This window comes from Chlorocebus sabaeus, chromosome 14 (assembly GCF_047675955.1).
Source record: "Chlorocebus sabaeus isolate Y175 chromosome 14, mChlSab1.0.hap1, whole genome shotgun sequence".
Classification (NCBI taxonomy): Eukaryota; Metazoa; Chordata; class Mammalia; order Primates; family Cercopithecidae; genus Chlorocebus; species Chlorocebus sabaeus.
The window spans coordinates 8,819,003-8,846,024 of NC_132917.1; the positions used below are offsets into that span (position 1 = coordinate 8,819,003).

General features: G+C 40.5%; 1 protein-coding gene across 10 annotated transcripts in view; it reads right to left on the reverse strand.

Annotated features, from left to right (window-relative positions):
* Window positions 1–27,022, reverse strand: part of MBOAT2 (membrane bound glycerophospholipid O-acyltransferase 2) — a 148,679-nt gene that overhangs the window by 31,806 nt on the left and 89,851 nt on the right. For 9 of the 10 annotated variants that reach the window (XR_005243234.2, XM_007971549.3, XM_007971548.3 and 6 more), the window contains 2 exons: window positions 17,577–17,672; window positions 4,297–4,352 (listed from right to left, as the gene is read on the reverse strand). Coding sequence is in view for 9 of the 10 variants with exons in the window: in XM_007971548.3 (XP_007969739.2) it covers window positions 4,297–4,352; window positions 17,577–17,672 (152 nt within the window). In the remaining variant the exon portion in view is untranslated. Of the gene's footprint in view, window positions 1–4,296; window positions 4,353–17,576; window positions 17,673–21,681; window positions 21,830–27,022 lie in introns of all 10 variants that reach the window. The other variant, XM_007971542.3, reaches the window with a different exon arrangement.

The window sequence follows — 27,022 nt, forward strand, 5'->3', positions numbered from 1 at the left end:
ATAATAGTTGAAAAAAAAGTAACAGCCTATATATGCAACAATTGGGGAAAGGGAATATATTACATATTCCACTTTTGACAATTATGTAAAAAGAAAACTATACCTCATAAGATGATAAAGGAAATATTAATAAAAAAGAAGGGGCCAGGCGCAGAGTGGCTCATACCTGTAATACCCGTACTTTGGGAGGCCAAGGTGGGTGGATCACCTGAGGTCAGGAGTTTGAGACCAGCCTGGCCAACATGGTAAAACCTTGTCTTTACTAAAGAAAAAAAAAAAAATTAGTTGGGTGTGGCAGCGGGCGCCTATAATCCCAACTACTCAGGAGGCTGAGGCAGGAGAATCACTTGAATCTGGGAAGTGGAGGTTTCAGCGAGCCAACACTCTGCCTCAAAAGAAAGAAAGAAAAGAAAGAAAAGAAAGAAAGAAAGAAAGAAAGAAAGAAAGAAAGAAAGAAAGAAAGAAAGAAAGAAAGAAAGAAAGAAAGAAAGAAAGAAAAGTCTGGCTCTGAGAAATGTCGTGGGAGGGACATGGAAGATTATTTTTCTTCATATTTCCAATTTGTATTTTTCAAATTTTCCTCAATGATCACATACCTACTTTTTATAAGCAGGAGGAAAAAAAACACTTAAAAAAAAGATGATAGAAGATGAGAAAATGGTAAAACATTATCAGGATTTAAATCCCCAAAAAGGATAATTCCTACTTGTGACAATTCTTCTTTCTTCCCCCATATCAGATATATGCTGTCCACCCTTTCCTTAAAAAAAAAAAAAAAAAAAAAAAAAGCCCTCTTTAGAAATGAGGATAAGTATTCAATTTTTAAAAACTTCTTATCCTTTTTTCCTCATGCTTTTACCAGGCAAGTGACATGTTAATAGCCTTTGTGATTTCAAGCTTTGCCATACATAAACTGTGTTGTTATGTTTAGTCAGCATTTCCAAGTGTTTGGCATAGGGTGGGCCTCCACACCAGTTCAGTCTGCCATGTTACTCAAAGAAGCAATTACTGCTTTCGAAGTGTAAACTAGCCAAGAAAAGTGGACACAGAGCTTAAAGGACAGAGTTTCATAGAACAAACTTGTGTCAAAAGTCTACATGCACAACAAGCCCAGCCTCCCTTCTCAGTTCACAACTTGGGAACTTGCCCAAAGAATCACCAAAAACCAATTAAAGACAAGATACCATTTTTTAAAGCTGGAAGTCTAACCAAGTACAAGTGAGGCGCTCCAGCAAACAATGGAGTATGAGAAGACTTCTGAGCCCCGGTGCGACACCACATTGCAGGCGGAGACGGAAAGCCTGCCACTGCTGCTGTGTCTAACAGCTGATACGGGTGGTCCAGTGATTCTACCGTGCTGCTTAGTTCCCCTGAACACACCACTTTTTCACTGAATTAATGGAATGGCGTATCTTCCACTGTTTAGTACTTATGTATCAATAGGTATAAGAAAATGATTGCTTATCATTTTCATGTAAATTCAGAGTCAGGAATCATGGTGATGCCAAACAACTACTGATTATCTACATGGGTGGCTGAGATAGTGGTACATTTGGTTTCTGATGGTTCAGTGTACACACATTTTGTTTTATGCACAAAATTATTAAAAATAATGTATAAATTACCTTCAGTCTATGTGTATAAGGTATATTTAAAACATCAATTAATTGTGTTTAGACTTGGGTCCCAAGATATCTCACTATATGTATGCAAATATTCCAAAATCCGAATAAATCCAAAATCAGAAACACTTCTGTTCTCAAGCATTTCATATAAGAGATATTCAACCTGTACAAGCATTCCGTTAGGTTGAAGTACTTCTACCGTGAGGTGACATCAATGACGCCACCAGCAAGACAACCAGCTACACTATCCCTACAGGCCACAACATAAGCCAGACTTCATGAGCAAACATGCCAGCAGGTTATTTTAGTCATTCATCCTAAGCCCTCAGCAATCTCATATACACGATTCAAAGCCAGAAGGGTAAGTAGGCTCTATTATATGAGGGTGATGAAATGTCTTAAAAACCATGCCTAGAAATACCCAAGGATAAAATAACACCTGCTTCCTGAAGATACAAATATGAATGATGACAGTGGATGGATAGTTGAGAAACAGACACAGTTGTAGGTAATTTATTTGGTTTCATCTAGGAGTGGTCCAGAACCAGGCTGTGCAGAAACAAATTAACACAGTTCTGAGACTGCTATCCTTAGAAAGTCCTGCTTATAAGGTGTGCCCATGGCTGCCGCGCGAGAACTTGGCTGGTTCACAGTCCCCTACACCAATAGGAAATGTCCCCTATGCCTAGCCTATTTGTGCTAATGATGTGGTTTATTCTGAACACCTGCTTTCCTTCTAGGAGCCTGGAATTTTGGTGTGTGCTAGGGGGCCTATGTGACCAGCCCCCAATAAAAGCTTTGGGTGCTGAGTGTCTAAAGAGCTTGCCTGATAGACACTTCACAGGTGTTGTCACAATTTGTTGCTGGGGGAATTAAGTACGTTCTCTGTGACTCCCTTGGGAGAGGACTTCTGGAAACCTGTGCCTGGTTTCTTCCAGACTTCATTACAGGCACCTGTGTACTTTACTGACTTTGCTTGGAATCTTTTCGCTGTAATAAATGTTAGTCATGAATTCAACTACATGCTAAGTCCTGTGAATCACCAAACTGGGAGTGGTCTTGGGGTCCCCCGATACACAGATAATAAGGCCCTTCTCTGAAAGACTAGCTGATAAAATATGGGTTAGACAGGGTTCAATCTATCCCCTGGGAATAAAGGGGTTGGTGGTATGGGGTGTGGAAGACCTGCAGCAGACTATCTCGGAGGATGTCTGAAGCAAACTGGAAGAGGAACCCAGTTTGAAAAGTTAAAGTGTATGAACTCCTCTAACACTGCTAAGACTAATCAAAATCTAAACTGTTCTAAAGAGATAATTACCATTAAATCCATTTAAAAGAACAGGTCACAAAATGAGGTTTGTTGTTCTTCTGAGTTGAATATATATTGTCATCAGATACTTCTAGACCTATAGACAAAATCATATCCCTGATCCACAAATTTCCTATATTCTCTTTCCAGTGTCACAGGAGTAATCTGTTACTAGCATACTACAGAAGTTTCAGCACCTGAAGGTAACTGTAGGCTTTTACCTATAGTGTTTCCTAGTATAAGTTTTATAACTACAGTCTAGTATCAGAGTCTGGTGAGTTTCAACCACTTCATTGATCAGGATGCAAGAACTACAAGACACTATGCATAAATTATAATCCACAAAAAAACCCTCCAAGCTGAATCATACTGTTAATTGACAAAGGAGAAAACTGAAGCAGTAAGAAGCTGAACTGGAATCTGAGCGTATGCTTGCCTATCCATCAAAACCCACACTCTAGCCACATCCTCATGTTCCCTCCTGTATGCAGAATTTTCCCTCAGTGGTGTTTCTTTCTCTGAAGGGCAGAAAGAGAGTTGCTGTTTAACCTGCAGACTTGATTAAACAAGTAGCAGAGATTTTTTAATCTACCTCCTTCCCTCCACCACCCCCCCAAAAAAACTAAGCACTAATTTTTCTTGTTAGTAGCCAGAGGGAAGAAGAGGAAAAATTCTCTCTCTCTCTCTCTCGCTCGCTCTTCACAGTACTGTCAAGGCTGGTCCTCTGACAATAAGAGGGAAAACCTGCGTGGGGAGTGGGCACAGGATGGGTGGAGACACAGTGGGGCTCAAACTCATCTCAAAAGCTCCCCATGCTACATACAAATGGCCGTTCTAACAGGGATGCTTGGCTTTTTCAGTCTTTGAAGGAATCATAACCCAAATCTCATGACTCGGAGTCCTGTTAGGCCAGGACTAGATGTCCACTCACTGAAGACAGAAATTATTCATAATAAAAATACATGGAAACATGTAATTATGAATGTGTGTATATAAAGGAGAAGAGGTGGGGAAAACACATAAATTATAATAAAAATTTAACGAAGAGCTGAAGCAGGAAATAATAAAACTTGATCTAGACCAAACGTCTCTTTCCTTTATATGTCAAATTATCACTACTGTGGGCCACATGACTAAATCACACTATTCTACTTCCTGTCACTGCACTGAATTAAAAATGAAGATAAAACACTGAAGGAAAGCAAGCATTTTTCATAACCCTAAGCACAGTTAAGTATATTTCCCTATCTTACCTCCCTCCATTTCCTTACTCTAATAGCAGAAAGTTATGGTAATAGCTCAAGCAAAATATTATTGGAATTAAATTTTTTCAGCAATAAAAATTAATTTCAGAATTCTTACCATCATGAATTTCGCAAGCCAAACTAGTGATCTTCTGAGTAATGATCATCATTGGGCTGTGACAAGATAAAAAAAATTAGTGTTTTAAAAGAAGAAAGTTAAAACAATACTTATGACATATGAGTTAAGAGTTTGTTCTGCTTTTATCACTACAAAGCCTGAAATTTTTAACATAAAAAAGACCTCCAAGGGATTTCAGCAATAACTCAGGAGTTATGTATTTGAGGACAGCATAGGAGATGGGGATCTGGGCTTTCTCCAAGGCTTCAAAAAAAAGAAAAGAAAAAGGCTCCACCCCTAAAAGAAAGTCTCTGGTGACCCAGTGATCTAACCTGGCCTCCTCATCTCACACATTAGAAAACAAGGCCCGGAGATTTTGAGAAGTGCGCAGGCATGAGATGTGGCCCCAGTCTCCTGCTTTCGGCTCAGTACTTTCTTCAATAAATCATGGACAGACTCTCAACTCCCTATTCTAAAAACTAGGCACCCAGGGGTTACGGACTCTACACACAGCCATCTAAGGAACCAAAATCATGATGTATTTGAAAGGAAAAATGACTTTAAAATCATTTTAAAAATGGCATTATTCTCCCATACTTTATAGTCATTATAATTGAATGAGTAACTTGGAAAGGAAAAAAATATATCCACATAAGAAAACCACTAGGATGCATCTTATCCTTTAAGGATTACATTAGCTTACAGACAGTGTTAAAAAAAACAGTTAAGGCTGGGCGTGGTGGCTCATGCCTATAATCCCAGCACTTTGGGAGGCTGAGGTGGGAGAATTGCTTGAACCCAGCAGTCTGAGACCACCCTGGTCAACAGAGCAAGACCCCATCTCTATAAAAAAAAAAAAAAAAAAAAAAAAAAAACAAACCACCAGGAAGGCTTTTATCCTTTAACTATTACATTAGCTTACAGACTGTATTGAAGAACAGTTGACAAGAAGTTATTTAAGTTTTTGAAACAATCATATAATAAAAGCAGGAAATTGTGTTTTGACCCAAGGTAGACTGTGCTCTATACATGCAGAGGAGAACATGTTTCACAGAACCTGAGGACACTGTGGCCACACAGCATCACCCCATGCACCACCAACGAAAGGGGCCAGGAGGGGAGGGGGGTCCAGGCTCCAGGCTTAGACCCCCGTGGGTCTAGTTCTGACCTGCTCTCTTCCAGCAGCCCACACCGCTCAGCGCAGAAACTCAAACTGCTGCCTCTGGCAAACAGAGGTGTCTTTCTCACAACATCAGCAAACGGCAGCAAGGGTTTGCTTTAAACATTCCTACCGCTGGAACTTTGATTCACAGACCTGGGCCCTTGAGAAGCTACAGCTCATTCTCCTCAACTAACAGGAAGGCCTTATCAATGACAAATGTTCTTAAACTGGAAGTACTTAAGGGAGGAGACTTCTCTCAGGTTCCCTTAAAAGTCAGTTCTTACATTTACATACTCACTTCTCAGGGAATCATGCTTCAACCAACCTAAATCCCCCAGGTGGCTTGGAACACCCGATTGCTATTTCTGCTTTGCAAGATACCCAGGAGGGGGCCTTGCCCAGCCTGGAGGCCACGAGGATGAGAAGCAATGTGTGCCCGGGAGGTCACGTGGGCACCACAGACAGAAGTGGAGCCGGGGGACAGATGTCATGTCCTGGGATGCAAACCAAGTGGTGAGCAGAGAGCAGCCTGAAAGAGAAGGGGGGCTGCCCCGAGCGGCTTGGGTGGCCGGGCGTGTGGGAGACCTTGGGTTTGCTGTCAGGAGGGACAATGAACACAGGCGCCTCCGTCTCCACTTCATGTCCGTCCCCACAGACGTCCTCACAAGAGCTTTATCATTTTCAAGCCCTTGAAAATGATAAAAATGCCCTATAATTTCCATTTCCCTGGGGGAGAGAATCATTTTTCTCATTCTGCCTAATTCTTTCCATAGTTTAGCTCACTGGTGAGTTACAACATTCTCTTCAGAATTTCCATGTCACCTTAAAACATAGTAATAACTGATAAAACAACTATTACATTTATTTTGTCAATTCAGTGACACAGTAAGCTGTCAGGTATACACAGACAAGATGCTAACAAAAATGTAAATAAGTGCTCTGAGGGTCCTTCTTGTGCCCACTTGGGCCCCTGAACCCAAATGCAACTTTTATTCCATCAGGTGCAAAGAACACAGAAGCTCCTGTGAAAGTAAGCTGTGTTGGGAGGACAGGTGATGTATGGCTGGGAGGACAGGTAAGGTGTGGCTGGGAGGATGGGTGACGTGTGGCTGGGAGGACAGGTGACGTGTAGCTGTACTACTGATTCCAAGAATCATGCCCTAACAGAGCGGGAAGGAAGGCAGGAAACAGACCTGAATACTCCAGCCTCTCTCCAAATGCTACTCCCTCCACCCAGACTACTCTTCCTGGAACCACAAGGATAAGTTATTTCTCCCTCTTCACGAATCAGCTGAAGAATCACTCCGCACACGAAGCCCACCGGACAACTCGACCTCAAGCAGCTTCCCTCTACCCACAAAAACACACACACATGCACGCAAATACCCTTCATTTCATCTTAGTCCTTGGTTGTTTCCTTCAAGTTGTTTTAACATTCATAGTTGTTTTCTTTATTAAATCTCAGCGGTTGTTTTAAAATCTCTCCCTTGTTTAGAAAGCCCATGAGGCAAGGAACCTAACAGTCCTGTTCGCCACTGAATCTCCAGCATGTAGCACAGTGTCTGGCACAAAATATGTGCTAAGTAAATTTTTTAAAAAATTTCTTCAGGGTCTTCCTCTGTCACCCAGGCTGGAGTGCAGAGGTGCAATCTCAGCTGACTGAAGCCTCGATCTTCTGGGCTCCTCCCATCTCAGCCTCCCAAGCAGCTGACACTACAGGCACGTGCCACCACACATGGATAATTTTTAAATTTTTTGTAGACATGGGGTTTTGCCATGTTTCCCAGGCTGGTCTCAAACTCCTGGGCTCAAGCGATCCACCCGTCTCAGCCTCTCAAAATACTGAAATTACAGGTGTGAGCCACCATGCCTGGCCAATAAATACATTTAAAATATAAAATAAACTGAATCTAAGTGTCCAGTCAAGATCTATTACTCCTTCTGTAGGTTAATTATACTCTCTCCCATTTGTTCTCTCTTATCTGTGCTTGAAAGCATTTATTATATATTGTAATGATTCATTTATTTTCCTATTACTACAAAAACCCATGAGCTACTTAACAGTTAGGAACACTGCTTTAATTATTTCTGTGCCTTCAGTACCTGGCACCTAATACACTGTCAGTGTGCTGGCGGGTTTATAGAAATGCCTCATCAAGTTTTGGTTTCATTTCCTGATGGTCATTAGCTCCATACATGCCCTTTGTTTTAAGAGGATGGCAGTCCCAATGCCTCTGGTCCAACCCGTCAGCCGGGGTGTAGCACATGGAGAAACAGAAAGACAGAAGACAAAATTATCGTAGGGAGCTATGCAGGAGTATGTTGAAGGATTATAGGAAAAGTTCAGTAAGGGATGAGCAGATTAAAGAGAGCTCAGAAATGCAAACTGGAGGCCAAAACAGACAGATGAGTCCAACGCAGCAGGTACACGGCTGGGAGACAAGAAAGACTGATGGGAAAGGACACACCTCACCCTTCCGCAGCAGGAATGACTGTGCAGGAAGCATTTACAACTGAAAACAGTGCAATGGTGCACAGGGCGTAACTGCAGTGGGCTTTCTTAACAGCATATTTTGTTCATAAACATCTGTTTCAGGACAATTAGGGTGATTCACACAACTATTTCACTTACATCTTTACTGACACTTTAACTATTAAATATCTGTTGACTTTGTATTAATGGAGCCTTAGTATCTAACCACTTCCTGGGCCCTAGGAAAGTCTGGGATACCTCGACATGAATTGGAAAGAACCTCCTGTTTCCCTAGTATGGAAACTGGAACCTGGAGAAGGTAGGGGAAGCAGAAGGCTTTGGAACTTCCAGAGTGAGGTCAGGGCCTCAGGATGGAGCTTCCCTTTCCTTCTATAGGACAACATCAGTATATTTAAGTGGCATTACTGAAATTTCCTTCCAATGATCCTCTGCTAAGAATGTGGGAAAATATGAAATGTAACTGTTCATAGTAACACTTCAACTGGTGTAACAGTTTCAGCTAATATTAAAAAATTCAGCTGAGGTAAAAACTCTAGACTTCCTGAAATAAAACAAAGGATGAAAAAGTTAAAAAATATATTCACACACTTTTTTTCTCTACAAAGAACAAGAATAGTAGGATTTGGTTCTATTACACAGTAAAACTCAAATGTAGTTAAACATTACAAGAGAATGAATGCTAAAAATGAACAATTACTTTCATGATTGTTCCATTATCTCTGGGAGACCACTAAGCTTAAGGGAAGTCTGTATATTAATGCTACAAATCAACTAAAAGCATCCACTAGGTGACAGCTTGCCACCAGGACATGTGTTACCCAGCAACAGAGGCAAACTGTTAACTGTTCACCTCAGTTATCCTAAGTGTACAAGTACTCTGGCATCCAAACAAAATCCACTGACACCAAGTAACCCCACTTACCTAACACCAAATGAATACAAAGTGAGAGATAATGGAAAAGGCCATTCGTCTTAGTCATCCATTCATTCATTTTCTTACAGCTTCATTCAGAAAAAACAAGTACTTACTTAATGAGCACCTACGATTCACCAAGTACTGTTCTATGTGCCAAAGACACAGTGTGAACAAGACAGGCCAAGTCCTCGCTGTTATGAAATTTATACTGCACTGGAGACAGACAGATTATAAACAGATAAACAGGTAAAGATACAGTGTGTCAGATGCTGCAAGTCCTGGGCAGTGAAATGAAGCAGAGTAAGGGGCCTAAGGAATACGGAACAAAGGTGGGAACCGGCCTCACCCAGAAGACGACAGTGAAATAGAGGACAAGCTCTGTGGAGGCCTGGGGTAAAAATGTTCCAGGAAGAGAGAAAAGTAAGTTCAACAGCCCCAGGAAGAAGTGTGACTGGCATGTTTGAGGATCAGTACAGAGGCCAATGTGACGAGCAAGGAGGACAGGAACAAAAGCTAAAGATGGCAAGCAGGATGCCGGATCCAGCAGGCTCTGCAGAGTGAGGACAGAGGCTTGAATCTGAGTGAGACAGGAAACTACTGGAGGATTTTAGGCAAAAGAGTGACTTGGTTTTAAAAGAATATATTCTGACTCTAGGTTGAAAAAAGACTGTGGGGGCACCAGAGGTAGGGGGAGGGGTCAGGGGGAGGAGGCAGGGGAGGTGGGCAGGGGAAGACAGTGGCTCAGACTAAGGTAACAGCACAGGAGGTCTGAAGTCACCTCTAGATCTATTCTGAAGGGAAAGTCAACGGGATTTGATAATGCATCCAATGCAGGGTTTCACACCTGGCACCACCAAGGTTTTTGACCAGGATAACTAACTAGGAGGAGAAAACTGACTGAGGAGGGAAATCAGGACTGCAGCTTTAGGCACACTTGGCACAAGAGGCCCTAGACAGCAGAGTGCATAGGCAGCTGGACATACGGGTCAGAACACTTAATCCTGACCCCACTTCACATCAGTTGTGGAAGACAAGGAAGTTATTTAACTTTTCTCAAAACGGTTATCTATAAAACACGGATAATAATGCCACTGTGTGGATTAAATTTAATAGTATCTGAGACACAGCAGATGTTTAATAGGAGCTGGGTCCTTTCTCCCATTCACACCTTTGCGTAGTAACTGCCAGAACTGCCATGAAACCAATGGCGCTGAAGAGACATAATCATCAAAAGGCAAGTGCTGTTTCTGGAGAAGCTTTCTCTTGAGAACAGGAAATGAAAAATGAAAGGTATGTGAAGAACTACATAACAAAGTATCCACTGCCCAGTGAGCTATTTGAAGATCTGCACAGAGACAGCTGAGGGAACGCATTTCAAACAAGTCATTTAGTCTGGGCCTTTAAGACTGCGGAGGTTTGGACATGTAGATATGGCTGGAAGGGTGTCCCAAGGACAGATATTGGGATGAGCAACAGAACTAAAACAGAAAGAACAGGTGAGAGGGCACACACCAAGCGGGCCCTGCAGGTCCGTCACCAACTTCTCAGCCTCAGGAAAACACTGCATTTTTTTTTTAATACTCTAAGTTCTGGGGTCCATGTGCAGATCATGCAGGTTTGTGATATAGGTATACATGTGCCATGGTGGTTTGTTGCACCCATCAACCCCTCATCTACATTAGGTATTTCTCCTAATGCTATCCCTCCCCTAACCCCCACCCCACAACAGGCCCCAATATGTGATGTTCCCCTCCCTGTGTCCAAATGTTCTCATTGTTCAACTTCCACTTATGAGTGAGAACAACACTGTATGTTTCTGATGAATCTTGTGCCACACTGCTTGGTGAACACACATACGTTCAGGGAGAAAGGCTTGGTTGGGTAGGGTGGGGAACAGACAAAGCAAACCATAAATGGATCCATCTCTGTTTACTCCTGGTAACTTGAATTACATTAGTGGCAGCCAAACGGAATGTTTCCTGTAATCAAACGTAGGTCAAGGGGCTGGGAGACACTCCCACAGAATGGGCCAGGATAAAGGCCCACTACTTGCCGGCAGTCTAATGATTCACATCAACCCTATTTGCAACACAGCTGCTGGGCGCCATGTGCGGGGAAGATAATGAAGGGCCAAGGGGGGCCTTCCATGACTCATTTCAGAACACAGAAACACATCTATGATTAGACTCTGAGCATGAATAATGCTTTCTAAAAAGGACTGATGGACATGACAAGCACACCTGTGGCTATCAGATCACATGCTCTATCACTTCTTCTTATACCTGAAAAAAATGCTGCCTACAAAAGTACCCGGCTCAGCCTTCAAGAACCTATCAAAACGCACAACGCATGCTTAATAAACCTTAGTGAAGGAGCACACACGACTGAGCAGTAATAAATATTTACCAAGCCTCTGATACAGTTCAGTTAGCTCTAAGATATATTCTTGACGTGAATGAAAAATTATTTCACATACATATTTTTTTGGTGGGTACACTAAAAGCAACTCTTTCAGTACCACAGAAACAACATATTCTTTTGCCAAAAAATCTGTTCTTGCTTCCATCTACAATCTATTATCTATACGTGGGGCAAGGATTCACCTTTCTCTTCTCTTTCTAAACATCCCAATACCATTTACTGAAGAGTAGAGCCTGGCTTTCCCCACAGATTTCTGATCCCACCACTGCTGTTCTGTATTTTTATTTCTTAGATCCATGAGTCTCTTTCTTGGTCCTTCATCCTGGTTTCCTTGGTTTGTCTATTCCTGTCAGTCCAGAATATTTTAATGACTCCTGCTTTACAGACAGTAGTATGTCTTTATATCAACTTCACTACACTCAAGCATTTATTCTTCTAGAGAAAATTTTCAATTTATTTATCTAATTTCCCTCAAAACTCCAATTTTACCTGCATTACACCAACAGATTAACTTGGGGGAATCAGTATTTTTTTTCCCTTTATTTTTTATTTTTTTGAGACAGCTCTGTCGCCCAGGCTGGAGGGCAGTGGTTTGATCTCAGCTCACTGCATCCTCCACCTCCTGGATTCCAGTGATTCTCATGCCTCAGCCTCCCAAGAAGCTGTGATTACAGTTGTGCACCACCATGCCTGGCTAATTTTTCTATTTTTAGTAGAGACGAGTTTTGCCATATTGGTCAGGCTGCTCTCAAATTCTTGGCCTCAAGTGAGCCAGTCGCCTCAGTTTCCCAAACTGCTAAGATTGCAGGCATGAGCCACCACGCCCAGCCCCATTCGTGTCTTTATAATACTGAGGGTTTTCTTTTTTTTTTTTTTTTTTTTTTTTTTGAGACAGGGTCTTGCTCTGTTACCCAGGCTGGAGTACAGTTGTGTGAACATGGCTTACTGCAGCCTCAACCTCCCAAGCTCATGCAATCCTCCCACTTCAGCCTCCTGAGTAGCTGGGACTACAGGCACACAGCACCATGCCCAGCTAATTTTTAAACTGTTTGTAGAGATGGGTTTCACCATGTTGCCCAGGCTGGTCTTGAACTCCTGAGCTCAAGTGATCCTCCCACCTTGGCCTCCCAAAGTGTTGGTATTATAGGTGTGAGCCACTGCACCCAGTCACAATACTGAGTTTTATTATTCAAACAAACGGGTTGAATTTTTTTTCCAATTACTCTATGTTCTACAGTAAAAATTTATAGTTTTCTGCATAGAGGTTCTGTACATTTATTTTTACACATATTACCAGATATTTCATGGTTTTTCTTGCTTTTGAAAAAGGATCCTTTCTCTATCATATTTTCTAACTGATTACTGCTGACATGAAGAAAGCTATTTAGTTGTTTTATACTTCTCTTGTATCTATTTTCTGAGGCTAACGTGAGATCAAACAACTTCAGTAGCTTTTCAACCTTTCTGTAAATAGAAACTTGTATTATGGTATAAGTTTATCTTTACCTAATCAACATTTTAAATGTATCTTAAACCTAACAATTTACACATACACACACACGCAGTTTCTCCATACTCTTGTGCAAGTAAAACTGTGCCATACAAGAGAGATTTCAGGTTGATTCCCCAGCCGGAGTCTGGGCTTTGCTTCTTGCACTTTCTAGCATCAGAGCAACGGGCCAGCTCAGCACGAAGGGTGAGTCACTATCCAGTCCACCTTCTTAGCCATCTGACACTCTGAACAGCTACGATATTCACTCTAATTAGGATCCAGTCAGGATCTTTTCTGCTCATGTATTATCACACATTCAAGGGGTCCCTGTGCCCAAATACTTCATCAAGGGGAGAGTCTGTCTCTAGGTGGCTTTTTTCTCTCCTGTGTCCATTAAAAAACAAAAAACAAAAAACCAAGAGCCTTCAAGTTCATTCTGCCACAATGGTCTCCTTCAGCTAATTCGACTGTCTAATCTTTATCAGTTCACTGATAATGGTCAAAAGTTTTCTCCTGTACTATGCAGCCATAAAAAAAGACGAGTTCATGTCCTTTGCAGGGACATGGATAAAGCTGGAAACCACCATTCTCAGTAAACTATCAGAAGGACAGAAAACCAAACACTTTTCACTTCTGGTGGGAATTGAACAATGAGAACACTTGGACACAGGGAGGGGAACATCACACGCTGGGGCCTGTCGGGAGGTGGGGGGCTGGAGGAGGGATAGCATTAGGAGATATACTAATATAAATGACAAGTTGATGGGTGCAGCAAACCAACATGGCACATGTATACCTATGTAACAAACCTGCACGGTGTGTACATGTACTCTAGAACTTAAAGTATAATAATAATAATAAAAAGTTTTCTCCTAATGGATTAAAAGGTATTCTTTAAACTTGGTGTTTTATAAACAGGTTTTCTATCTTAAAAAGGCCAGGTTGTTTTTCTCCTACATATTTAAACATTTAAAACTGCATTTAAGTGTTTAAATGGCTTTATTTTATTTTATTTCTGAGACAGGGTCTCACTCTGTCACCTGGGCTGGAGTGCAGTGGTGCAATCTCAGCTCACTGCAACCCCTGCCCCCAGGGCTCAAGCGACTCTCCCACTTTAGCCTCCTGAGTATCTGGGGCTACAGGTATGTGCCACCATGCCTATCTAATTTTTTCTATTTTTAGTAGATACAGGGTTTTGCCATGTTGCCCAAACTCCTGAGCTCAGGTGATCCACCTGCCTTGGCCTCCCAAAGTGCTGGGATTACAGGGGTGAGCCACCATACCCAGCCTTCAATGACATTTTAGAGGTCAGCAAAATACTTCTAAAGTCATGTCCTATACAGCTGTTTTTTAAACATGCGCTATGCTCTTAATGTCAATTGTCCTCTGATCTGTGAGGCCATGTGACTCACGCTTGCCGACAGGATGCAGGCAGAAGTGCTGCGTAGGCACACCCTCGCTTTGCTCATACTCACCACCCCGCCCTCAACTTAACCTAGAGGATTCCAGAGCCTGAAGGAGGTGGAACCACAAGAAGGAAGGAGTCTGGTTCCCTAAATGACTGTGGAGCAGAGACTCCATCCTCAATGAACTGTAATGTGAATGAGAAATAAACTCTCACTATGCTAAGCCACTGAAATAAAGTTACTGTTTTAAATGTAGTAAGCCTATCCCTAGATAATACAGAAATGTTAGGTAAAGGCCTTGAGACTGACAATAATTTGGAATAGCTGACCAGGGAAATAAAAAGGGTAATGATAATGACCAAGATCAAACTGATGGAGGGGCTGTGAGAGCCCAGCAAAGACTGGGCCACACAAATCCATACTAACACCAATCCACATGGTTGTATAATAAATTCAATTTGGCTATGTTAAATCACTTTTTAAATCGAATGGTTAAAAGAGCAACAAAATATGTTTAATGAAATATATTATACAGGATCCCAAAATACAAACTAGAGAAATACAGAGCAGATGTGGCTGAAGCAAGACTGGAAGACCTAGAACCTCATCTGCTGAGCTCCTAAGACACCTGCAGAACCTGCCTGCAGAGTCCCAGGACTCTAAAGGTCAATGTGAAAACTCATGATTTTATGGTATCACTAAGCTTAAGTTGCTAATGTTAATATTTCTGTTATCAACATTAAACTAAATTATTTAAAAGTATGTTTTTTGTTTCTATTTTCTACTATGAATAAATGCTTATTTATCACTTACTATAATTCAAGTATTCGAAGCTCTTAATTTCTCTTTCAGATGGCACAGCCTTTGCCCACATGGCTCTAGTTTCTCCATTTGTGTTGTCTGTTACTTTCCCCCATTTTTCTCACTGTATTTTCAACTTTCTTCTGTACTGAAGTATTATTCCTGACTCAATATATATTTAATGCCACCATGTGCTAAGCACTAGGATGCATGATGAACAAGACCAATATAGTTGCAAATTCTCAGGAGAATTAAATTTTCTAAGTGATTGCAATTCTTTTAAACTTATATAACTATTTCCTAATTTCATTACACTATGATGACAATGTGACCTGGGCTACTTCCTCAAGCTCATGAAGGTTTTCACAGTGGTCCAGCATCTACTGATCCTGCCCATGAGGTCATGTTCTCCAGGAATACCTACTATCCATAAACCGGATTGCCAACATCTGCTCTCCTTTTCTGCCCTTCCAGGTGTATTTCCCAATTCCATTCAATAGCTTTGATTAACTAGGTTTTTAGTGCATTTAAACTGTTTTGTTTTGACCTGGGTTTTATTTGTTTTTGATGTAATTTCCTTTCATCTGAACCTATTTTTAAGATCTGTGTAGTAAAATATACTTCAATCTCATTAGGGAGAAAAAGGTATTTCCTCTTTCTCTTCTAAAATTCTCTTGTTTCATAGAAGTGACTTTTTTCCCTGAGCTCATACAACTTTGGTCCATTTCTATTGCTGAACAATTTTTTTGTCAGAGGTACCATGATTTTTCCAATACACGTATCCTTAAATTGGATTTATTGCTCATTACTTATGCTGTCCAGATGACTCAAGACTAGTCCAAAGCAGGCCTACTGTATCTTGTTCACTGAGAAAGCAGTCAAGCCTGACATAAAAAAACATACATAAAGGTTTATCTTCAACTTCCCCATCTGGTACCAAAGTGTTAGCAGATGTCACTTTATAAAGATGGAAAGCAAGTTACTTTATGAGAGCTTGTGCATTTATCTCACAACAGACATATTGTTGTGGGAAGTCAGGGACCCTGAACGGAGGGATGGGCTGGAGCCATGGCAGAGGAACATAAATTGTGAAGATTTCATGGACATATATCAGTCCCCAAAATTGGTACTTTTATAATTTCTTATGCCTGTCTTTACTGCAATCGCTGAACATAAATTGTGAAGATTTCATTTTAATATGGACATTTATCATTTCCCTAATAATACTCTTATAATTTCTTACACCTGTCTTACTTTAATCTCTTAATCCTGTTATCTTCATAAGCTGAGGATGTATGTCACCTCAAGACCACTACTGTACAAATTGATTGTAAAACGTGTGTTTGAACAATATGAAATCAGTGCACCTTGAAAAATATCAGAATAACAGTGATTTTAAGGAACAAGGGGAGACAACCATAAGGTCTGACTGCCTGTGGGGTTGGGCAGAATAGAGCCACATTTTCTTCAGACGTGCAAGTAAGAGAGATATTGCTAAATTCTTCTCCTGGCAAGGAATATTAAATATTAAGACCCTAGGAAAAGAATTGCATTCCTGGGGAGGTCTATAAATGGCCACTGTGGGAGTCTCTGTCTTATGTGGTTGCGATAAGGACTGAAATATGCCCTGGTCTCTTGCAGTACCCTCAGACTTATTAGGGTGAAAAAAATCCCACCCTGGTGAATTTGAGGTCAGACCAGTTCCCTGTTCTCGAACTCTGTTTTCTGTTGTTTAAGATGTTTATCAAGACAATACGTGCACAGCCGAACATAGACCCTCATCAGTAATTCTAATTTTGCCCTTGCCTTGTGATCTTGCTTTGCCCTTTGCCTTGTGATCTTTATTGGCCTCAGAAGCATGTGAACTTTGTTCTCCTTTTTTGCCCTTTGAAGCATGTGATCTTTGTGACCTACTCCCTGTTCGTACACCCCCTCCCCTTTTGAAATCCCTAACAAAAACTTGCTGGTTTTGCAGCTCAGGGGGCGTCATGGACCTACCGATATGTGATATCACCCCCAGCAGCCCAGCTGTGAAACTCCTCTCTTTGTACTCTTTCTCTTTATTTCTCAGACTGGTCGACACTTGGGGAAAATAAAAAGAACCTACATTGAAATATTGGGGGCTAGTTCCCCTGATAACATATAATCAGTTTTGTTACAGGACAAAAAGACTCATCTAGCACTAGGAAGAAAATAAATCCCCTTCGAAGGAACAAATACTAGAAGTTATTTCCACTGCTCAACTGAATACTGGTGTTAAATGGAGAACACTGCAAAGAGGTGAAATGCATAGAAGTAAAATGCATCCTTGAGCATCTTCTCTAGGAAACTCAGACTGACCTAGCCCAAGGACCTAAGAACCAAAGGAAGACCCGTTAGGTAGGAAGAAGCAGAACAAGGCTCTTACTGACTTAGACAGTACTATAAAAGACTACTTACAAGAGAGAAATTCTAAATTTAGAAAGAAATTTTCAACTAAAATATTTAATAATAGCTTTTCACTTGAACTACTAAATGCAAATGTATTTTGTTCTTTAACCACCTTGTTAGAATGGATAAACAGGCCATTGAATCAGTTTTCATCTTACCCTGAAAAATCAGCAGAATATTGTCCATAGTCAAAGATATAGACTCGAGTAACTTGGCACACTGTGAGGTATCCCAGAGCAAACACAAAGCAGTAACTGCAAAACAAAAATAAGCTACATTAATGAAGATAAAAGACTCGTTTTGTTAAAGAGTACATTTTAAAGTAATTTATTAGCTAAATGACATGGTTCAGAAATTAAATATTACTAGATCTACTCTACAAACAGCCTTCTTTAATAAATTAGGAAAACTCTTTTCTAGCATCTGCTTCAGTTTACTTGACTATCACCTTCAATGGTAAATTCCTTTTATTCATTTCCTTGTGAGAGACATACACACACTACTTTATATATCTGAAAGTCATGATCATGAGCATAACTACGTGGTTAGTATGTGTTCCATTTATTCCTCCTTTCTAGGACACCAAAGTTAGCACAAAAATATTTGGCTAAGGTATACATTAAACAAATTCTTAATAGAATTTTGAAAAAAACTTGTCTTCGATAGTCTAAAAGCATACCTTCTTAGTATGAGTCAGGTGGCATTTACACACATTTCATAGCCATGAACATTTAGTGATTTCTACAAACTTAAGATGCTTGGAATATAGTTACAATTAAAAACACAGCATGGGAAAAAGAACTTATATATCAACAGGAGAGAAGAGAAACCCAGAAACAGACTCCAGAATACTTAACATTGAATAGGATGAAGGCTGCAATGCAAATTATCAGGGAATGGATGAGTTGTTATCTAATTGGTTCAAAATCTGGGTGGGGAAAAGAAAGCTATGCCTTCATCTCACACCAAAACAATTCTATGTGGATTAATGAATTACATGTAAAATATACAAGTACAACAAATAGGAACTGTGACTAAATATTCAAATGTTCTGAATTGGGGAAAGACTTTCTAAACATATATGATATAGAAGAAATCAAGGGGGGAAAAAACCTTTAACTAAAAAAAAAATTTGGCCAAATAAAAATCTTTGTCATGTAGGCAGTTCAGGTGGTTTTATGAAAGTTGTTTCAAACTTTCGACAAATAGTTAATTACAATCTTTTGAATTATTCCTGAGCAAAGAACAGGGAAGGAGAGCTTCCTAATCCAAATGTTTAACAAAGTTAATATATTCATGATTGCTATATCTGACAAAAATAGCATATATGGATACCCATACACAAGGCGTTGAGAAATCACATTTAAAATAATTTCTAAAAATTATGTGGCTGCACTTTCCAAAGATGCCCAAAACAGTATCTCCCATTTCATACGCTCTTCTGCAGCCTGTGCTGCTCCCTGCCAAGAGGAGGAGTCTACCTCTCTGCCCACTTCAAGTGTGGGCTGGCCTTCTAACTGCACAGACCAGCGGATTACAGAAGCAACATTTTGCTAGTTCCAGGTGCGAACCATAATTAACCTGGCAGTTTCTACTTTTTGCCTTTTAGAATTTGGTTGTCGGGAAGAAGTGTGACTATCCTGAGACCACTACATGTAGAGATTCTGGAGGATGAGAGACCATGCACAGAGAGAGAGAGAGAGAGAAAGAACAAGAGAGAAAAGGTGGGATAAAGGAAGGGTTGGGGATTGGGTTGGGTCTAGGCCCTAATCAAGGAACTGATCACACACATCTAGGGGAGAAGGAAGGAAGGAAAGAGGGGTGAAGGAGAGAGGAGCAGGGTAGAGATGGAGAGTGAGGCACCAAGGAGCACCAAGTGGTTAGACATGTGAGTGAGGAAGCTAATTCCACATGAAAAAAAGATGATGCTATCCAGTGGAACCCTTCCTGAACTGCTTACCCACAGTCATAAGCAACCTAATACAGAGTATCACTTTGTTTTAAGCCACTATGTTTTCATGTAATGACATAATCAAAACAGAAAGTGATAACTGAAAATGGGGTGCTACTGTAACCAAACACCTTCATGGAATATGTCAGATAAGAAGCCGTTTCTAAGAATTCTAAGGGCGGCCGGGCGCGGTGGCTCAAGCCTGTAATCCCAGCACTTTGGGAGGCCGAGGCGGGCGGATCACACGAGGTCAGGAGATCGAGACCATCCTGGCTAACACGGTGAAACCCCGTCTCCACTAAAAAATACAAAAAACTAGCCGGGCGAGGTGGCGGGCGCCTGTAGTCCCAGCTACTCGGGAGGCTGAGGCAGGAGAATGGCGGGAACCAGGGAGGCGGAGCTTGCAGTGAGCTGAGATCTGGCCACAGCATTCCAGCCTGGGCGACAGAGCGAGACTCCGTCTCAAAAAAGAAAAAAAAAAAAGAATCCTAAGGGCATGCCTCTTAGACATTCTCTTATGGTAGATTTTTTTTTTTTTTTTTTTTTTTTTTTTTTTTTTTTTTTTTTGAGACGGAGTCTCGCTCTGTCGCCCAGGCTGGAGTGCAGTGGCCGGATCTCAGCTCACTGCAAGCTCCGCCTCCCGGGTTCACGCCATTCTCCTGCCTCAGCCTCCCGAGTAGCTGGGACTACAGGCGCCCGCCACCACGCCTGGCTAGTCTTTTTTTTTTTGTATTTTTTAGTGGAGACGGGGTTTCACCGGGTTAGCCAGGATGGTCTCGATCTCCTGACCTCGTGATCCGCCCACCTCGGCCTCCCAAAGTGCTGGGATTACAGGCTTGAGCCACTGCGCCTGGCCTATGATAGATTTTAAAAAAGTTTTTAAGAAGCTCAAGGGTGTTGTCACATAGCACCCTGACTCTCAAAGTAGAAAGGAGGCTGTCTAAAAGAGATTTGTGGGTGTAGTTTCTGTCTAATGTAGAGGATTACAATTAGATACACAGGAAGCCCACGTAGTTCTCTAATGGGCTTATAAAAGATTAGACTGAAAAGGAGAGAGAGTTCAAAATGAAGAGATGTTTAGGTCCCCAAATTTTACCCATAGGAAGCAGTCTAGCAAAGCTATTCAAATGCAAAACCTGGCCATTTCTTATGAAAAAGGACGACTAGTCCATGGTGTGGAGTCAAGAGCTCAGAGGATGAAGCCAAAAGCCACACAGATGCACTCAAGGGACTGGGTCTGGGCCCTAATCAAGGAACTGATCATACATATCTGGCTGGATTTCACAACCACCGTGGACTAGGGCTGAGAAGCATCTTACAGTTCGATAGTTTTCATTAACAATAGTGTCTCCTACAGCTGTCCTATTGCTGATCATCCCTGGATACTAGGTGTGTGAGGGGCAAAAAGCTTGCCTGTTAGTCCGCTGGCCTTCAGATCAAAAAGAACTGTACTTGGGGACCCACCCCAAGAAGCCTCATCCAGGCCTGACTTAGATGACAAGATCAAGAACTTGAGCTTGATGTCCTAATGAGATGAGACTTTGGGGATCCTGGGAGGAAAGTGAGTAAACTTTCATGTAGGATTCATGTGAACTGTGGGGGCCAGAGGACTGGCTGTCTTTCAAGACTGCTGCCATCAATAACATCCCTCCCTGTTGTACATGTCTAACTCTTTACATCAAGAGCTGAAAGAAAATTCTTGCTATAGTTTGGATGATTGCCTCCTCTAAAACTTCATGTAGAAATCTAATCTCTAACGCTGGAGGTGGGGTCTAATGGGAGGTGTCTGGGTCATGGGGGCAGATCCCTCATGTAGATGAATGCCTTCCCTGGGGGATGAGGAGGTGAGTGAGTTCTCACTCTGTTTATTCTCTTGAGAGCTGGTTGTTAAAAAGAGCCTGGCACCTCCCTGCTCTTTCCTCCGTTCTGGCCACATGGTCTCTGCACACACTGGCTCCCCTTCACCTTCTGCCACACGTAGAAGCAGCCTGAGGCCCTCACCAGAGGCAGACGCTCAATGTTGAACTTTCTAATCATCAGAACCATAAGCCAAAGAAACCTTTTCTCTTTATAAATTACCCAGTCTCAGGTATTTCTTTATAGAAACACTAAAGTAAGACACTTTCCTGTCCCACCCCCCTTGAATCTATGCTGGACTTAATAACTTGTTTTTACCAATAGAACACAGTGCAAATCATAGACAGAATTAAAAATCACATGATATCTCAACAGAGGCAGAAAAAGGATTTGGCAAATATCCTGCATGCCTCTATGATTAAAACCCACAGCAAATTGGTATACAGGGGACATACCTTAATGTAATAAAAGCCATCTATGACAAACCCACAGCCAACATAACACCGAGTGGGGAAAAGTTGAAAGCATTCTTGCTGAGAACAGGAACAAGACAAGGATGCCCACTCTCAGCACTCCTCTTCAACACAGTACTGGAAGTCCTAGCTAAAGCAATAAGAAAGACAGAAAGACAGAAAGAGAGAAAGAGAGAGAGAGAGAGAGGAGAAAAGAAAAGAAAAGGGCATCCACATCAGTAAAAAGGAAGTCAATTTACCTTGAAAACCCTAAGGACTCCTCCAGAAAGCTCCTAGAACTTATTGATAAAAGAATTCAGCAAAGTTTTCTGGATACAAGATTAATGTACACAAATCCATAGCTCTTCTATACACCAAACAGCAACAAGGCACATAATCAAATCAGTAATTCAACCCCTTTTACAAGAGCTGCAAAAAAATAAAATACTAAGGAATACACCTAACCAAGGAGTCAAAAGACCACTACAAGGAAAACTACAAAACACTGCTGAAGGAAATCATAGATGACACAAACAAATGGAAACACATCCTATGCTCATGGATGGGTAGAATCAGTATTATGGAAATGACCATACTGCCAAAAGCAATTTACAAATTCAATGCAATCCCCATCAAAATACCACCATCATTCTTCACAGAGTTAGAAAAAGCAGTTCTAAAATTCATATGGAACCAAAAAAGAGCCCGCATAGCCAAAGCAAGACTAAGCAAAAAGGACAAATCTGGAAGCATCACACTACCTGATTTCAAACTATACTATAAGGCCATAGTCACAAAAACAGCATGGTACTGGTATAAAAATAGGCACACAGACCAGTGGAACAGAATACAGAACCCATAAATAAACCCAAATACTTAGAGCCAACTGATCTTCAACAAAGCAAACAAAAAAGTAAAATGGGGAAAGGACACCCTTTTCAACAAATGGATAATTGGCTAGCCACATGTAGGAGAATGAAACTGGATCTTCACCTCTCACCTTATACAAAAATCAACTCAAGATGGGTTAAAGACTTAAACCTAAGACCTGAAACTATAAAAATTCTAGAAGATAACATTGGAAAAACCCTTCTAGACTTTGGCTTTGGCAAGGATTTCATGACCAAGAACCCAAAAGCAAATGCAATAAAAACGAAGATAAATAGTTGGGACCTAATTAAACTGGAGAGCTTTTGCATAGCAAAAGGAACAGTCAGCAGAGTAAACAGACAATCCACAGAATGGGAGAAAATCTTTACAACCTATACATCTAACAAAGGACTAATATCCAGAATCTACAACAAACTCAATCAGTAAGAAAAAAATAAACAATCCCATCAAAAAGTGGACTAAGGACGTGAATAGACAGTTCTCAAAAGAAGATATACAAATGGCCAACAAACATATGAAAAAATGCTCACATCACTAATGATCAGGGAAATGCAAATCAAAACCACAATGCCATACCATCTCACTCCTGCAAGAATGGTCATAATAAAAAAACTGTAGATAATAGTGTGGATGCAGTGATCAGGGAACACTTCTACACTGCTGGTGGGAATGTAAACTGGTACAGTCACTATGGAAAGCAGTGTGGAGATTCCTTTAAGAATTAAAAGTAGAACTACCATTTGATCCAGCAATCCCACTACTGCGTATCTACCCAGAGGAAAAAAAAAAGTCATTATTTGGAAAAGATACTTGCACATGCATGTTTATAGCGCACAATTCACGACTGCAAAATCGTGGAACCAACCCAAATGCCCATCAATCAACAAGTGAATAAAGAAATGGTGGTGTATATATATATGATGGAATACTACTCAGCCATAAAAAGGAACAGCATTTGCAGTGACCTGGATGAGACTGGAGACTATTACTGTAAGTGAAGTAACTCACGAATGGAAAACCAAACATCGTATGTTGTGATATGTGGGAACTAAGCTCTGAGGATGCAAAGGCCTAAGAATGATACAATGGACTTTGGGGACTTGGGAGGAAGAATGGGAGGGGGGCAAGGGATAAAAGATTACAAATATGGTACAGTGTATACTGCTTGGGTGATGGGTGCACCTTGATACAGCGTATCATGACTGTACCCAGAACAGCTTAAACAGAAAACAAACAAAAAACCAAAAATCTCATTAACATAAGCAAAAATATTAACCAACATTCATATTGGAACTACATTCATTTGCCAATAATGTGAGCAACTACCTTACTAAATAGGATAGTAACCAAACATTTATTCATAGTCATTTTGGTCAGATTACAGTTGAATTGCAGCCATAAGTTAGCTGTGAGCGTTCAGAAAAAAACAAACAAACAAAAAATCAATGAAAGTGTTTTGTGAGAATCAACGAGCTACAGAGAATTGAAAATAAAGGATATTCTATTCTCATTATTATTTGTAAACTGTGCACTAAGTCTGTTAAATTTGTAAAATTTACAATAAACTCACGTATGCATATTTATGCATTTTTTTCTAGAAAGCCAGTTAGTTGGTACTCACCAATATATCCCTACTAGCCACCTGTAGTTACTGAGCTCTTGAAATGTGGCTAGTATAAACTGAGATAAGCTGCAATTGTAAAATACACCCCAGATTTTGAAGACTAAGTATAAAAACAAAAATTGTTTTCATTGATTATACTTTGAAATATTATTTTGGCTATATTGGGTAAAACGAAATGTTATTACTAAAATATATTAATGTGCTTTTTTTTCAGTTTTTAAACTGTGACTACTGGAATTTTTTTTTTTTTTTTTTTGAGACTGAATCTAGCTCTGTCGCCCAGGCTGGAGTGCAGTGGCACAATCTCAGCTCACTGCAACCTCTACTTCCCAGGTTCAAGCGATCCTCCCGCCTCGGCCTCTCGAGTAGCTGGGACTATAGGTACCCGCCATCACACCCAGCTAATTTTTGTAATTTTAGTAGAGATAAGGTTTCACCATATTGGCCAGTCTGGTCTTGAACTCCTGACCTCAAGTGATCCACCTGCCTCAGCCTCCCAAAGTGCTGGAAGTACAAGCATGAGCCACCATGCCCAGCCAGAAACCTTTAAATTATATCTGTGGCTTGCATTGTATTTGTATCACACAGTGCTAGACGGTTTTCCTGAAAAAAGGAAAACAGACACAGCCGGTGGGGCTTTTCACATTTTTGCCACTCTCTCTACCTAGAATATGGATCTGATGGCTGCTGTAGCAGCCATCTTGCACCTATGAGGTAATAAGCTAAGAGGCAGAACAAGGCAGGAAACCTGGTTCTTTAATGACACTGTTGAGCTGCTATACCAGCTCTGGACAATCTAACTTGAGAAAGAATTCTAGGTGGTGGGGGTTTTTCTGTTTTGTTTTGTTTTACTGTCTGTACTCCTCCAAAAGCACATCAGACTTTTGTTGCTATCTTGTCTTTCGAATTAGACTGCAGGGAAGGGTGTTGGGAAAAGCCTTTGATTTTTCAAGTTCACACATCAGCAGAGAAAGCAGACATATAAGCCACTATGTGCACAAATTATTTTAAGTGCAACAGTCCATTTATGAATTTCACTGAATGTATTCAAATGGAAGAATATACATGCAAATAAAATCCAGACCAACCTGGGCTGGATTTAAATAACAGTCCCAATCACTTTTTATTATTCCTACCTGTGTGACCTTAGAAAGTGACTATCCTTCTGCATCCTGGTTCTATCACTTCTAAAAGGTGGACGCACTATTCCAGGGATCCTGGCTACGGTAACCCCATCACTGTCATCTCACCCTCCTTGAGATTGACTGGTTTATGGGAGGCAGAAAACTTATGTCTGGTTGATGAAGCCTGACACAGAGCTTTTGGAAAGGCCTTTCTTACTCTTAGTGTGACACTTGCTGTTGGCACGTCTGTATGTGCAGTGTCCATCTTTAGCTTACAAGGAGCTAGCCTGAGGACAAAGTCAATATGCTGAGAGGGCAAAATAAAAACAGAACTTGGTGTTTTGATGTCCTCATCAACACTGAGCTGCTGAATTAATGAAAACGGGTGCCTTGTCTCATGACTTCTAGCTTCGAGAGGTAACCTTTCTCTGCTGTTTACACCATTCAGATACTACTATAAGTTGGGATTTCTGCTCTTCACAGCCAAAATAATTCAGATATGATTATTACTAATATCAAAATAAAATCAACAGCTTCTGAAGAGTTCTAGAACAAAACATTTTCTTATTAATTGAATAAGAACTGTTGAATTGCTGCCTTATTTCAAAAGGTGAAACCACATCTAAAATATCTGTTCACTTAGGTATTAGATATAGAGTGGAAATTGCTCAGGGAAATTGCTAATTCCCATGTAGCAGCAACTATGGGAATTAATGAACTAGAAAGGCTGAAGAGAACTAAAAACGAATTCTTCTCAAAAAAGGAAAACAGGTGATGTCACCAAAAGGTTCAAAATCCTGATGGGAATGAAAACAAAAACTAACAAATGAGTGTTTGTTTTAACACGATGAAATCAAATTAAACTGTTTACTCTCCAAGGTTCTCAGGCTTAGACGGCTTTGGTTGTAGCCCAACTGCACAAAAGGTTTGCACATTTGAATACTAACTTTTTTCTCTCTATTCTGCCTTCCCCTCTGTTTATATTTTCCAAGACCGTTTACTATGTACTTTTTGTTTTATAGTGTTTTATGCATTTTTTTGAAAAGTTAGAGGAATTACATTACCTGATTTCAAGACTAAGTATGAAGCTTCAGTAACCAAGATAGTATGACATTGGCCTAAAGTTAGACACATAGATCAATGAACAGAATAAAGAGTACAGAAATAAAGCCATACATAGATGGTAAACTGCAATTCAAAAGGAAAAAGTATTTGCAACAAACAGTGCTGGGACAAATGAACATACATATAGAAAAAATAAATTCCAACCCTTGTCTCTTAACATACACAAAAATTAACTCGATATGGATCACTGATCTAGGCACAAAAACAAGAACTGTAAAACTTCCAGGAGAAACTATTCATAAACCAAGGGCAGACACAGATTTCTCAGTAAAAGATAAAAAGCTCCGAACTAAAAAATGAAATTCACTTCATCAAAATTTAAAAGTTCTGCTCTTCAAAACTCACCACTAAGGAAATGAAAAGGCAAACATAGGTTGAAAACATTTTTTCATAATTTATCTATCTGACAAAGGACTTACATCCAAAACATAGAAATAATGAATTATAACAAAAATTAAACCCAACAGTCAACAGATATGAACAATATGTCCCAAAAGAAGATATACAATTCGTCAAACAGCACAGGAAAAAATGTTTGACATCATTAATCATCAGAGAAATCTAAATTAAAATCACAGTG